At 40.9% G+C, this 14,092-nt stretch overlaps 1 protein-coding gene and 1 long non-coding RNA gene across 3 annotated transcripts in view; one reads left to right on the top strand and one right to left on the bottom strand.

Annotated features, from left to right (window-relative positions):
- The window catches only part of Fmo2 (flavin containing dimethylaniline monoxygenase 2), a 27,998-nt gene extending 17,441 nt beyond the window's left edge, over window positions 1–10,557 (top strand). For both annotated transcript variants that reach the window (XM_063240179.1, XM_063240178.1), the window contains exons 7-9: window positions 1,062–1,417; window positions 3,066–3,138; window positions 7,128–10,557. In XM_063240179.1, coding sequence (XP_063096249.1) covers window positions 1,062–1,417; window positions 3,066–3,138; window positions 7,128–7,479 — 781 coding nt within the window. In that variant the 3' untranslated portion in view covers window positions 7,480–10,557. The remainder of the gene's footprint in view (window positions 1–1,061; window positions 1,418–3,065; window positions 3,139–7,127) is intronic.
- LOC106028717 (uncharacterized) lies at window positions 9,074–14,092 on the bottom strand. Its single transcript, XR_010044547.1, has 2 exons — window positions 13,923–14,092; window positions 9,074–13,583 (listed from the first exon to the last, which is right to left on the bottom strand). It is a non-coding gene; the product is annotated as an uncharacterized LOC106028717 (long non-coding RNA).

Genomic DNA, 14,092 nt, shown 5'->3' with positions numbered 1-14,092 from the left:
TCCAGAGGATGTGGTAGAAAGCTTGTAACTCTCTGATAAGTTGTGTTTTGTTAATTCGGTATATTATGAGAGCTCTTTCCATGGGCAGTGTTTGATATCATAGTCCTTTCTCTTTGCCAAAGATAAATATTTACTGATCTTCATGTTATATGCTATTGATATTTTAAGCACAAGCAAAACAGTGTAGATGTTTATTTTCACTTAGTTGATAGCAGTCTCCTTCTTTTAAAAAAAATAGGTCTTTCAAATCTTATGACAAATACCATGTAGTTCTATTCCTCAATTTGACAAAAGAGTTCTCAAATCTCCAAAAAGACCTTCAGAAATACAACCAAACTGTTCCATCATCCAGCCTATAAGTAAAGACTTAATGGAGTCTGAGATCAACCAATATTACTAAACCTAGCTTTATCCATTCATTTTTACACTGATGCCAAAGTAGATTTCATTATGAATTTTATGATTTCCTCTCCTTACTTATGATTAGGTAGGGATTAAATAAAACACCAAAATCTAGTAAACTAGATAACATAAAAATAGTAGAAGCATAAATAGGCTAATAAACACCAGTAACTTAATAATATGGTTACTTGGGTACTAATCAGAGGTGTTGGCATTTTATCTAAGTCCTTGGGGAGTTCTCCTTTTTAAAAATGACTAGCTGAGCCAGGCATGGAGGCCCACATCTGTAATCCCAGCACTTCGGAAGCAGAGGCAGGAGGACTTCTGCAAGTTCAAGACCTGCCTGGGCTATGTAGTGAGTTCAAGGCCAGCCTGAATCACACAGCTAGACCTTATCTCACAAAAACAAAAACAAACTAATTCTGTAAGTAAAGTGTCTTCAATTAACATCACCTACATGCTTTTCTATATTTCTGAGCGTGAGATTTGTGAGATCATGGTAAGTTAGAAATAAAGGTTGAGGAAGCAATTAGTCAAACTCCAGTTTTATAGACATTTGGAAACCCCTTAGTTTTCAGAGCTACCCCTAAAAAAATGTTAAGAGTTCAAGATTCCTTAGCAGAAGAGGCTTCTGAGTGTTTCTTTCCTTTGTGTCTCAGATACCTTATGAAAGAGCCGATACTGAACGATGACCTTCCGAGTCGCATACTCTATGGTGCCGTCAAGGTGAAATCAAGAGTGACACAGCTCACAGAAACATCCGCCCTCTTTGAGGACGGGACAGTGGAGGAGGACATTGATGTCATTGTCTTTGCAACAGGATATACGTTCTCTTTTCCTTTTCTTGAAGAGTCACTTGTCAAAATAGAGCATAATATGGTCTCGCTGTATAAATACATGTTCCCCCCACAGCTGGAGAAGCCAACCCTCACATGCATGGGTCTCATCCAGCCCCTAGGCTCCATCTTCCCAACTGTTGAACTTCAGGCACGTTGGGCAACGAGAGTTTTCAAAGGTGAGTGCATGGCTCAACATCACCAATCCCTACAAAGTTACAAAATGATCGCAAGGTTTGTCTCTGTGTATCCGTGCAGCACTTCACCCTACTTAGAAAGCTATGATTTTCCTACTTCCAGAGTTCCACTGTGTTCAACAGAAACTCAGTAAAGACGTAGCCTGGGCTGGGACTTAGTGGGACGAGAAAAATTTAACTACATCATTTTAACGTGTGGCAAATGCTTTGATAGAGTGTGCTGTGAGATGAGAGCGGGTACTTAGCAGAGTGGGTAAGGGGAGGGTCAAAGAAAACTTCCTGGATGACTAAGTTTCTCAGGTGCACAGGCTGGAGCACAGGCTGGGCGTGGTGCTGCATGCCTGGAATCCCAGCAACTGGAAGGCTGAATTTGAGGCCAGTCTGAACTGCGTAGTGAAATCCTGTCTTAAAAAAATAAAAAATAAAAACAACTAAAGAAAGAAAAGAAAAAAAGAAATCACCTGGGCACAAGCACACAGAGGCTTGATGCACATGGAGAGCCATAAGCTACCCAACGTACCTGGAGTGAGACATAAAGAGGCAGAGGTTGGAGGGGTAGAAGGAGGGGATGGCACACAAAAACTTTGCATGCTGTACTAAGAATCCTGCATCATAAACTATACATCAGTTCTTCCCAAATCTGGCTGCATCTTATGGCCCATTTTAATTACGTCTCAGTGCAGCATCTGCCTCATAGAAAATTCTCCAGCCAGAGACACCAATGTAGGGATAAACTAGGACAGGTATTCTCAGACATTTCTATCACACATTATTTCAGCAGTCGAGTGGAACATAGATTTAAAGGAGGAGAACAGTGGAAGCTCATCAACCAATGAGAAAATTACTGCAGTTATCTGTGCTAAAACACAATGACAGCTGGGCCAGAGCAGAGATACCATGAAAAGAGAATATAAATCTGAGGAATAATAGAAATCGTCAGGACATAATTGCATGTTCAGTGTGGGAAAAGAAAGGTATCAAGGGCATCTTGTGGATCTCTAGCACTGAAAGTGAGGTAAATAGAGGCAGGGTTTGATGATGAGCTCAGTCTTGGACTACCTGAATCCGAGATGTCCAATGACGAGCCGTAGGCGGGGCCTTGGCCATTTCAGAACCATCTATAACCCAGAGGACACTTGTGGACAGGAGACAGAATTATAAGCACTTGGTAACTCACACTGACCTTTTCTATCCCTGCCACCTGTCCTCCACTCTCATCTCTCACCAGGTTTGCTTCAATAGCCTCTTGTCTGTTCCCTGCAGCTAGAGGCCCACTGCTGTGGAGCTGTTCTAAACTCAGCTGCGGATGAGTCTTTCCAAAGGAAAAGTGTAATCTTTTCACCCTGTGCAGGAAACCCTCTCAAGGGTCCTACCACTTTTAGGACAGATCCCAAACACAGCTTCCAAGCACCTCAACCATGCTTACCTTGTCTGGCCTCTTCTCCTAACCTCTTCCACCTCCTAATCCATGCAGCAGCCTGTGCTCCCTGGGCAGCTGGAGGTCAGCAGTGCAGCAGTTGTGTCCTGTATGACCTGATTTCACATTGAGAATTTAATTTTAAGAGCCAATTACTGGGTCAAGCAATGATAAATGAGTCAACCCCACTGAAACCCACCTTTCTTTTTCTAGGCTTGTGTCACTTACCTTCAGAGAAAACAATGATGGAGGACATTATCAAAAGGAATGAAAAAAGAATTGACCTGTAAGCATGATATTTTTTATAAAACTGTCTATTTAGAACAATGGTTCTCAAAGTACAGTGATCTGACTACCTAAAAGCTATTTGATACATAGTAAATTTTCAGTCCTACTAAATCAGAAGGTTTGTAGGCGAGAGTGGAAATTTACATTTTTATGTGCTTCCCAGATGATTCTTTCACACTGTAGTCGAAGAAACAAGGAAGGAGGGGCTGGGGATTTAGCTCAGCGGTATAAGCGCCTGCCTTGCAAGCAGGCAGTCGTGAGTTCGATCCCTGGTACCGATAAAAAGGAAAAAGACAAAAAAAGAAAAGAAAAGAAAAAGAAACAAGGAGAGAAACTGTACCAGATTAGAACTTTTTTTTTTCTTGGCTTAATTTCATTTCAGCTTTGTGTGTCGCCTATGTGAGATTTCACATCTTCCCAGGTCACCCATACTCTGCCCTGAGTGGGAGTAGGCAGGGGCAGAGGTGGTGGCAGTAGCCTGAGGATCTCTGGTAAATTACTGTAGAGCCCCTATCCAACTGAATCAGGGAAGGTTTGGGGTAGGAAATCTTTGTTTTTCCTGAGGCAGAACATAGTTCAGCAGTAATAAGTGCTCTTAAAAGGTTCACTTGCACCTTTTTGATTAGAATTGTGGCATGGCTGAAAAGATAAGAAGTATGAAATATAAATGACCTTTATTTTAAGAATGCAGGGAGAGATGCCCTGACCCTCTGGGGTCTCCGGGGGCTGGCATTCTCTCTGGGGGCTGGCATTCTCTCCGGGGTCTGGCAATCTCTCCGTCGGACATGTAGAGTGGGGGCATACATGTAGCATAGGTTTGGGGTGGTGCCTAAGGGGCATTAGTGATGTGCAGGTAGCCCATTGGTATTCATTTTGAACCACAGGTAAATTCTGAGGGGCAGGGAAGATAGAGCTCAAGATAGAGCCCCTGGTTCTGCCTCCAAGGCTTTACACCAGCTACAGTGTCCCATCTAGGCCAAAATCCTTTCAGTCCCATATTTTGATTATTAGGAAAAAGGGCAGAGATTTTTGCTGCTTCCTGCTGGAAGAGGGTGCTGTACTGGGGTTTAGGAGTGTTGACGGGATGAAGGTTGATGCCCATGTAGAAGCTGGTGCCAGGCGTTTTAGCCAGGACAACTTTATCACTGATGAATACCTGTATATTAGAATGGAAAAACAAAGAGACAAGGTGTTATGAGGAAGCATGGCACTGTCATATTTAAGGACCCAGGTGAGGTAGAAAGAAAGGTTCCTTTGATTTTGATATGTCATTATATCAGGACCACATTGAGGTAGAATCATTGCCACAGTAAGGTAGAATTCTGAAAAATAAATGTGGGGTTATGAGGAGTGAAGTTATGAGAGGTGATTATTCCCCCGTCTGCAAGGGTAAAAGTTAAGAGGGTAGGTAGGTAAGGCTTGACTCTGGTATGTATGATGTGGGAGTCTTTAGGAAATACTGTTGAGAGTCCTGCTGTAAAAAGGATGAGAAATTAGGAACCAAACTGGATAACAAAGCATGACAGCCTGGGAGTTGTGGCTGTGAGGCCTTGGTGAGGTGGAGATGAGTAGGCAAAAGGATGGTGAGATCTAGGGCTGGAAGGGCACCACTTAGCCTCAGTGATGTGAAACCAGGATGGCAGTCTAGCAACTTTGATCGCTGTTGAGGTTGTCAAGAAGACCAGGTATGGACCGCTTTAACTTGGTTGTAGTCCTTGTGATGATTTGCTGTAACAGGACTTTAGTAAGTATATCAGCAGTCTCCCTGGTTGTGGGAAAGGCTTTTATGTATCCTGAAAAAGTATAAACAAAGGTGAGAAGACAAAATTTATCTGTCAGTCTTGACCAGGGTTTTGTCTGAGAAACTGGTGAATAGGAAAGGAAGGGGGTGATATATATCTCTGAGGCGAAGTTTACTAGCAATAACAGGTGTAAGCCGTTGAGACCTCAGAGTGGCTGGGTCAGCCTGTATAAACACAGGGAAATAAAAGGCATTTTTAAGATTTAGGGCTGTAAAGTGAGTGCAGGGAGGATTTGACACCACTGGGTGGATTGGGAAGAAATAGTCTGGAACCTGCGTGAAATAGGCTCTGTTTGTAAACGGCATAGGTTAACCATCAATACCCCCTATAGAGATTGAGGACTTAATATAGCAACCTGAAAACTCAGGAAGAACCCTATATATGTGGTCTCTATGTCCACAAGTATACAGAATGTCTTACCTGAGACTTTTAGTGGGGCTTAGGACTCTGAGGAGGTCACCTTAAAGGGGGCTAATGTTGGCCCTGAGCCCCATCAGTCTTCAGCAGCAAGTTTAAGCAGATCTGTCAATGATGAATCTGGCAGTGTTGGCATTTCCTGTGAGGGCTAGAAGTTAGGATGGCTTACCCACACTCTGGTGGCTAGGACAGTCCAGGAGCCCTGGGGTAAGATCTCAAAGGAACGCCAGGATGGGGCACTCTCTTGCCCAGTGTCCTTCTGCTGCATTTGAGGCATGGCCCATGGTGGGGTGGGGCAGACAGCTCCACCTTGTGTCGATTTACCTGTCTCAAAACTCTAAATGTCACTAATATCTCTGTTGTTGAAAACACCAAAAGCCCTATTAAGGAGGTCTCTGTGGGGTTTGAGGGTCAAGTTTTGCCTGTTGTCTTGGGATCTGGTTATAGTAGAAGGTATCTATAGAATTTAATTAAGTATTCAGGAGTCAAATAATATAATCAAGAGGGTATTTATGACTTTAGTAATTGCTTCCCAGGAGGACAAGGCCCAGGGAATTTTAGGAACTGACATGTCATTTATGTTATATATAAGTACCTCTTTATATTATTAAAATGTCTAATGCCATCTGATTTTTGGAGGATGGCCTGTTTTATTAATTTTTACCTTTTTATTTAGGATAGAGATATGCTATGGTGTCATTTAACATGAGTCAAATATATAATTACCTCTTAATTTTAGTTGTTAAACATTTAGGAGATTGGTAACAGTACAGTATAATATAGGCAGTAAGCTTAACATAGAACATTAAAAGGCTATCAACCATGAGCATTTTAACATTTGAATATTGAAGAAATTTGTGAACATCTCTAAGCGTATGTCTGGATCTGAAAGAAAACATTTGCAGTGTCCCGTCTGGGCCAAACAGGAATGAAAGAATCTTGCCCTAGGCCGGACACTGTAGCTGGTGTAAAGCCTTGGAGGTGGAACCAGGGGGCTCTATCTTGAGCTCTATCTTTCCTGCCCCTAGGAATTTACCTGTGGTGTGAAATGAAAGCCAATGGGCCACCTGTGCATCACTAATGCCCCTTAGGCTCCACCCCAAACCTAAGCTACACGTATGCCCCCACTCCACATGTCCAACGGAGAGATTGCCAGACCCTGGAGAGAATGCCAGCCCCCGGAGAACCCAGTGGGTCAGGGGTCTCTCCCCGCATTCTTAAAATAAAGGTCATTTATATTTCATACTTCTTATCTTTTCAGCCACGCTACAATTCTACCACTTTTATACCTGGGTAAGGGGTTATTTTTATATTCTAATTCTAATTTGTTTGGATACCTGCTGTGCGCCAAACAGGCTGCTGGGTACGTCGGTAATTTAACAAGGAAATGTGAAGCAGCTCCTTTGCCCTGACACTTGAGCTAGGCTTTTACTAAACTGTGCTGTCTTGTGAATCTACAACAATCACTTGTACATGCTTCCCGGAGACTTGCAGCTGGGTGATGAATACTTAACAATAACCTCGATGATCAGTCTGGCCCCATCCCTCCAGCTTCTGGGGACTTGTGGCTGGTTAGCTGAGGGCCTACCCTCCATCTGAGAGATGGCCTCCTGATGGGATAAACTCACACTGTCAGCCCAAGACTTATCCAGGACTCCTCACTCATCTACTCATGTCTTCATTTGTTAAACAGCTATCAAATGCCTCCTGATGTTTCATAGAGCTGAGAGCAGTCCATGAATCTGTCCTCTTCATGTTCCTCACTCAGGTTTGGAGAAAGCCAGAGCCAGATAGTGCAGACCAACTACGTGGACTACCTGGATGAGCTGGCCCTGGAGATAGGTGCCAAGCCAGACCTCATCTCTTTCTTGTTAAAAGACCCCGAGCTGGCTGTGAAACTCTGTTTCGGGCCCTGCAACTCCTATCAGTACCGTCTCGTTGGACCTGGGCAGTGGGAAGGAGCCAGAAGAGCCATCCTCACCCAGAAACAAAGGATCCTGAAGCCTCTGAAGACTCGCTCTGTGAAGGCCGCTCCAAACCTCTCAGCTTCTTTCCTGATGAAAATCCTGGCTCTTGTGGCTGTTTTTGTGGCTTTTTTTTCCCAACTTTATGGGTTCTAATATGTCAGCATAACACCTCTAGCTGTGTTGTCTCACCAGCCAGCACAGTTTCAAGGGGAAAAAAAAGGAAAGGAAAAATATAAAAGCTGTACTCCAAATTTTAAAGTTAGGAGAAATAAGTAACAGGATTGTGGGGAATTAGGAAAGTGAGGTCTATGTTTAAAACTGAAGTGTTGCAAAGTTTCTTTGCTCTCCCACCCTTTTCTCAAGTTCACTAGACTCCCAAAAGTATGATAAAAGAACACAGATCTGATAGTTTTCAGCCTCGATATGGTTTTAATTATATGTGGAAAATATCGAATTGCAAAGATGAAAAGCATGTCCTATGGTATAAATTATTGAAAGACTTAAATTGAAGCAAATATTTAAAACTCTTGCACAATATGCTTGTTGATGTTTCCACACAGACTCTATTTGGTAGCAAAGGTTAGGTTCTTAACAGTACCGGGAATAGGGGTAAGGATATGAAAATAAATGTAAAAACAACACCTATGCTGGCATGCAAGCAAATAACATTTCTTGATGAAAACATAAAACATACCTGCATAACAGCCAGATGAAAATACATATATGTACATATATATAGACATATAGTGTTTATCATAGACTAGATACTGTGTTATGTGTACATTATAAATATTATTTTAAGTCTCACAATTCTCAGATGGGTATGGATATTGTACCCATTTTATAGATGATGAAACTGAGATTCAGCGTAGTTGTGTAACATGACCAAGATCACACAGCTGGCTTTCAGATGGAGCTCAAATTGAAGCCCAGATTTGCTGGACTTAAAAACTGAGGATCATAACCTTACCACACAAATAAGCTTACTTATAAAAACCTCGTTATTGGTAAAGTACTTATAATATTTGGTTTCTCTTTCAGCTTTAAAAAGTATTTGACAGAATTTACAGTGAAAGATAATGATGAAACAACACTTAAGATAATCTTTGACATTTTGGAAAAATAAGAACCATGGGATAAATCATATCTTCCAGGTAAATGAACAGCACTACCCCTGTGGTGGCGAACGTATGTTATGCGTGCTGCAGCCGGCGGCTTATTATCACTGAAAGCTTAAACGGTTCATCATCACTGCTCTGTACCAACTGATCCCTCTGTCTAGTGCTAACCTTGCCGATAACCCAAGCAAAATGCTAATAATTTGTAATCTTTTTCATCTGATAAAAGCATAACAGTTAGGATAGATAAACATGTTCTTGGAACCAAAGACTAAAAAGACAAGTCATTCAGTGTCAATAAACATTGAGCAATGCGACAGAGAAACATTTGTCTAGGGAACATTCACCCCAGTGGCTCTTTCCACGTACTAAACTTTGGGAGATAAGCTATGTTATGAGCCCAAAGCAAAGCCCTAAAAAAAGGGCAAAGATCAAAGATGTTGAAGATGTAGGCAAATTTTTTTCTTTTCATCTGTTCCGTTCCTTTGGGGACCCTGTTCTTAATTTTGGCCAGGATTTCTCCCTAGAACAGTGATGGTGAAACTTTTCAGATCACAAGCCAAAGCCCACATATTTATTGCCAAGTGCCCGCACTGAGGTTAAACCTGAATACTCCGGTTTTAGTTTAAAAAAAAAAAAAAAAAAAAACTCATACTAAGATCATTTGCCTTAAAAGAAAAACACAATAACAGAGCTTTCAATGATACAAACAGTTGTTTGTAAACAGCTTTTTTAAACATAAAAGTCTGTATATCGGTGTGCTTTTGCACAATAAATGGAATCTTTGCTGCTGTATGCAAGCTGATAATTTATCAAATCTTGGCTGGGGCAGCTTGGCTAGGTGCCCACTGCGGCACCCTCAGTGATCTGGAACCACATAATGGCGATCTCTCTAGGTGGAAATTTTTTATAAAGTTCATTGACATAATACCAACATTTACACTCAAAAATACTGCTTTCATTGCTCCTATAAGCAATTCCTTTCCAAAAAAATTGCAAATGGCGGATGTACTTAATTCTTAATAAAAAAGAAAACCTTAATGAAAAGAAAAAGAAAACCTTGCCAAGTTATCAAAGATCATAAACCTTAACAACAAAGGTCAGCAGACTCCTGGTGGCGGGCCAGATGCAGCTAAAACCTGCTTTTCTGAAATAGTTTTATTACAGTGCGGCCACACACATTCATTGTCTCTGGCTGCTTTTGTGTGCAGATGAGTACAAGTTGCAACAGAGCCCAGTAGCCCACAAATCCTAATGTACTGACCATCTGGCCCTTTTCAGAAATTTGCCACCTCCTGGTTTATCATATGCAAGATGTTGTCCTGCTACACAGATATTGTCTCATTTTGTCTTCACCACTGCCCCCAAAGTAGCGTTAGTAATGGGCCTTCTACAGTGGAAGAGACTGAATGCTTGCTAGGTTGATATTATATCAATGGAGGAAAAACTAGCTCCAAAATGATTGATAAATTTAGAGCATAAAAATTTTTCAGAAATCTCCTGAGATGATTCCAAATATTCTTTTTAAAGACAAATAATTGATTTCTAGAGAAAACTGCCTCTGAGGACAACTCACCCAGTCTATCCTTCTACTTCCTATATCCTAAACATTAAACTATCCCAGACAAACTGTGCCGGGCAGTTCTGGGTTTAAATGTGACAGTAACCCAAACACGTAGAATCAGGATCTTTGCTGGAGTCTGCAATTTGATAAGCCTTCAGGTGACTCTTATGCACACTAAATTTAGGAACCACTAGTCTGGGGTCTCACTACAAAAGAAAAAGCTGCTTTCAGAGATTAGTCTGTAACATTTTTCATTACTCAAGGCCAAATTCCTCATGTTCCATTCTAGTGCTTGTGCTACAGTTGACAATGTTTGCTCTTCTGCAAAAGATGTTAGCTGGGAAGAACAGTTTGTGCTGTCAGTGTTTGACTGTTTGATCATTTTTTTAGGCCTAGATCTTGTAACCTGAACAATAGATAACAATAAGATAACAATATGCATCGTATTAACTAGTGTTAATTTCCTACTATTCTTTAGAAATTCTTTTTTCTGTTTTGCTTTTGAAAATAAAAAATAAAGATGTTAGCTGGAGATAATTCCCTCCATAATCTGTCCTTGGTACTCTTTACTGACCTTTCATGTCAATTCTCCTATGCTGATGATAGTTCCTTTGTTTTCTCCAAGGCCAAAAGTGTCACATTTGTTCGGCATTGATAAAGGCACTTTAAAATGAAATACTAAAACTTTTATAGCTAATGAAATTTCCAACAATTATTTCAAATAATAAATATTTTTCAAGCATAACCAAGAGAAAGATGCAAACTTGAAGCCAGTCTTTCACCTTGGAAGATGCCACTACTGACCTGTAACTTTGGCTGTCACCCTAGAGATGGATAGTGAGGACCTGCTCAGACCTTGTTCATGCTGCCTTATGATTAGTGGAGGCATTAACAAAGCTAAGAAAACGGCTTCTAAGGTCTGATTCGCCTTAACCACTACTTCTAAGGTCAGTTCCAAAATTGAAAGTAAGGGTTTCATTAGGGAAAATATCTTTGTAAGGAAAAACAGGGAGAGGGTAGGAAAAGGCTGGACGACTGATCAGACCACAGTGCATAGTGACTCTCAGTGACGGACAAAAGGAAGAAAGACTAAGTAGAAACAGCTGAGACCACTGTACAACTCAAAGAAAATTCAGCAAAGCATTGAGGACTTGTCCACCCATTGGAGAAGTTGAGATGGTACTGTTTCTGACACTTGTTCAACTAAACCACTGGAAGGACTGGCTGCTCTACTCATGAGATTGGCATGACTATAGCTAAGGCTTGCATTTTAATACTATTCTTCAATGTCTGTCTATCTACAGGACATAGTTTGGGGGAGAGACTTTAATTATAAACAGTGAAAGGACCCTCATTGTTAGATATCTCCCTACTTCGAGCTGATGGCCAAGAGAAAGTGGTGTAGAGGAGGGTTAATTCCTCTTGATACTGAGCTATTTCAAGTTGTAGCAACCTAAGTAATCTGGGTAAAATACTAAAAGCCAATACATCTTACAAAGTGATTCAATCTTATTTAATTGCATTTATTTCTGACAACTTATGCATCAGGGAACAGACTTAGAGTAATGATCTTCCCAAGTTATGTGACTTGTTAGTGGCCCACTGGGGTTTTTAGCAAGTACTATCTCGGTCACAAGCCTGAGCTAAATACAGGATAATGGAACAATTCAAGAAATCATGTATTGTCTTATTGTTTTCCAATATATGTATATGCCTTATATCTGAGATGGAATATCATGTTGTTAAGTTTTTCTCCCCCTTTTTTTTTGCACCAAAGATAGAAATGATCCCTAGACATTTTAAAAAGTTGATAAAGTACACTTGTGAAAGAAAATTTTAAATGATTTTAGCACATTTGTATCAAATAACATAAAATCATATTGATGTTAATAAGCACTGTGGTTACTTAGGTATTAAGGTGTTTCGGTATTTAAGGTGTCTGAGCTTGGAGCTTGGTATTTAAGGTGTCTTAAGAAATGGAGCTGCATTTGTTTGAGAAAAAACTGCAGGGAGGATTAAAAGGATAAGCTATGAAGGACATGGGTTTGAGTAGAATTGAATTCTTCAGATGTAAAGAGAGAAATGTCCAAGTTGTTTAAAGGGGGAAGGGAAGAAAATTAAAATAAAAATGAAGAACAGAGCCATTGGGATGTTAGAATGCTCTGCAAGATGCAATGAGATTTCTCTCTGCAGCCCTTTGAATATTTTATACAGTTGTTAAGCAGATAATACGTAGCAAAGATGGGCTCTTTCTTGTAGACTAGAGAAGCAGATAAGCTCTGTACTTAGACCAAGATGGGTAAGAACAGTAAAAGTGTAGACCACGGAGGAGTAAATAGAAGCCATCTGGAGAGTTGCTGAATTAACAAGGAGACCCAAGGCTACCCATATCACATATATTTCAATAAACTCTCAGGTTACCTAAGCTTGGAAAGGCTCCTTTCGAGGATCTGTCACTCAAGAGACGGATGTGGAGTCCTGACTTCTCCCAGACTCATAACATCATGAAATAACCCTAGATAAACCCCACAAGCAAGAACATATGGCCGGATATTAACTTAACTGCTTCACATTTATTAAGCATTACTAAATATCAGGCACTTTGGTATGTCTCAGGATATCAAGATGGAAAGAAAGAAAAAAGAGGGAGGGAGAAAGAAAAGAGAGAGAGAAAGAAAGAAAGAAAGAAAGAAAGAAAGAAAGAAAGAAAGAAAGAGAAAGGGAGAGAGAAAGCAAGCAAGCCTATTGAGATTTGAGAGTGCTACAGCATTCACAAAGAATTTCTGCAAATATTATCTCACATAATCCTTACTAAAGCCTTGGATGTTAGGTGGAGTGAGGATGGTTATCCCACTGTAGAGATAATAACACTAAGAGGTTCCAATTCCTTTTGTGCTTCACCCCACACTACCATCCTATTCTAAAACACCATGACATTTCCACTTAAGTGCAGACTCCTCAGGCAGACATGGAATACAAACCTCACTGATAGTGGTAGCTTCCCCTCAAGCTTCTCATCAAGCTATGAAGATATCTGAAGACATGTAAAGAGTAGCTGCTATTTGCTCCAGTTTTTGGATGGTAGAAGTGTGAATCACTGACTCATCAATTCTAGCAGAGACAACACACTTTTCATCACAGTGGTTGACCTTGGGTAGGCCTGATGCTTCCTCCAGCTCCTTCCCATGTATCCATTCTGCAGTAGTGTTCAAAAACACAAATATAAACAAATTCTTAAAGAGTAAAAGCAAAAATCCTTGACATGGCTTATGTGGAACCTCTAGATGCTTTCTCTGAAGGAATTGAGAGGTGGGGAGTTGTATATATTTTGACTTTGTTTTGTGCAGGGAGAATGAAAAAATAAATGTACTTAGTAGGTTTAATTTATAATCTATGGGGAGAGGTTGAAGCTGGAAAATGATCACATACACAGGCTGGAGCAAGGCCAGTCCCAAAAACAAAGAGCACCGGAGGAGGCCACATGAACAAGCTGCTCCATCTCCAAGAAGGCAAGTCACCTGAGACTTCCATGCAGACAGTTGACTAGGCAGAGGGGCTTTATGTGACACATCAACCTGTTGAATGTATAAATAAACGCACTTCAGTGGTTGAGCAGTTCCTTTCCTCCCATCTGGAGAGAGGCCTCCACCTGAGCCCAGCTTTCTACATTCTGACTTTTATCTTTATTTCTCCATCCTCTCTGTCTTTCCCCTGGGAACTTTAAGAGCTGGACATGACAATGTCAGGACTAAAACTAAGTAAACTTTGTTCTTCTTAACTCTAAATTCTATGGCTCCAACTATGAATCAGCAGAGCAAAAAGGAAAGAAGAAAGGAGAATTCCAGGAAATAACCTTGCAGTGCTTCACTCAGCTGGGCTTCAAGCAGGAGTCGGCAATCCCCAAATCTCAATACCTTGAAATAAAACGGATTCTTTCTCTTTGATGTGTGTGTCCACTGCAGGTAGGCTGTGCTCTCCATAGTGACACAGGGATCCAGGCTACTGTACAGTTGCTGGTTACCAGGCTGAAGGAAGAGAAAGTCACACGGAATCCACACTGGCAATACTATGACCTGGCCCAGCA

The sequence above is a fragment of the Cavia porcellus genome, unplaced genomic scaffold (genome assembly GCF_034190915.1).
Source record: "Cavia porcellus strain 051 isolate PalLab524CR breed Dunkin Hartley unplaced genomic scaffold, mCavPor4.1 scaffold_29, whole genome shotgun sequence".
Taxonomy (NCBI): Eukaryota; Metazoa; Chordata; class Mammalia; order Rodentia; family Caviidae; genus Cavia; species Cavia porcellus.
This window is presented reverse-complemented; position numbering and strand designations above follow the sequence as displayed.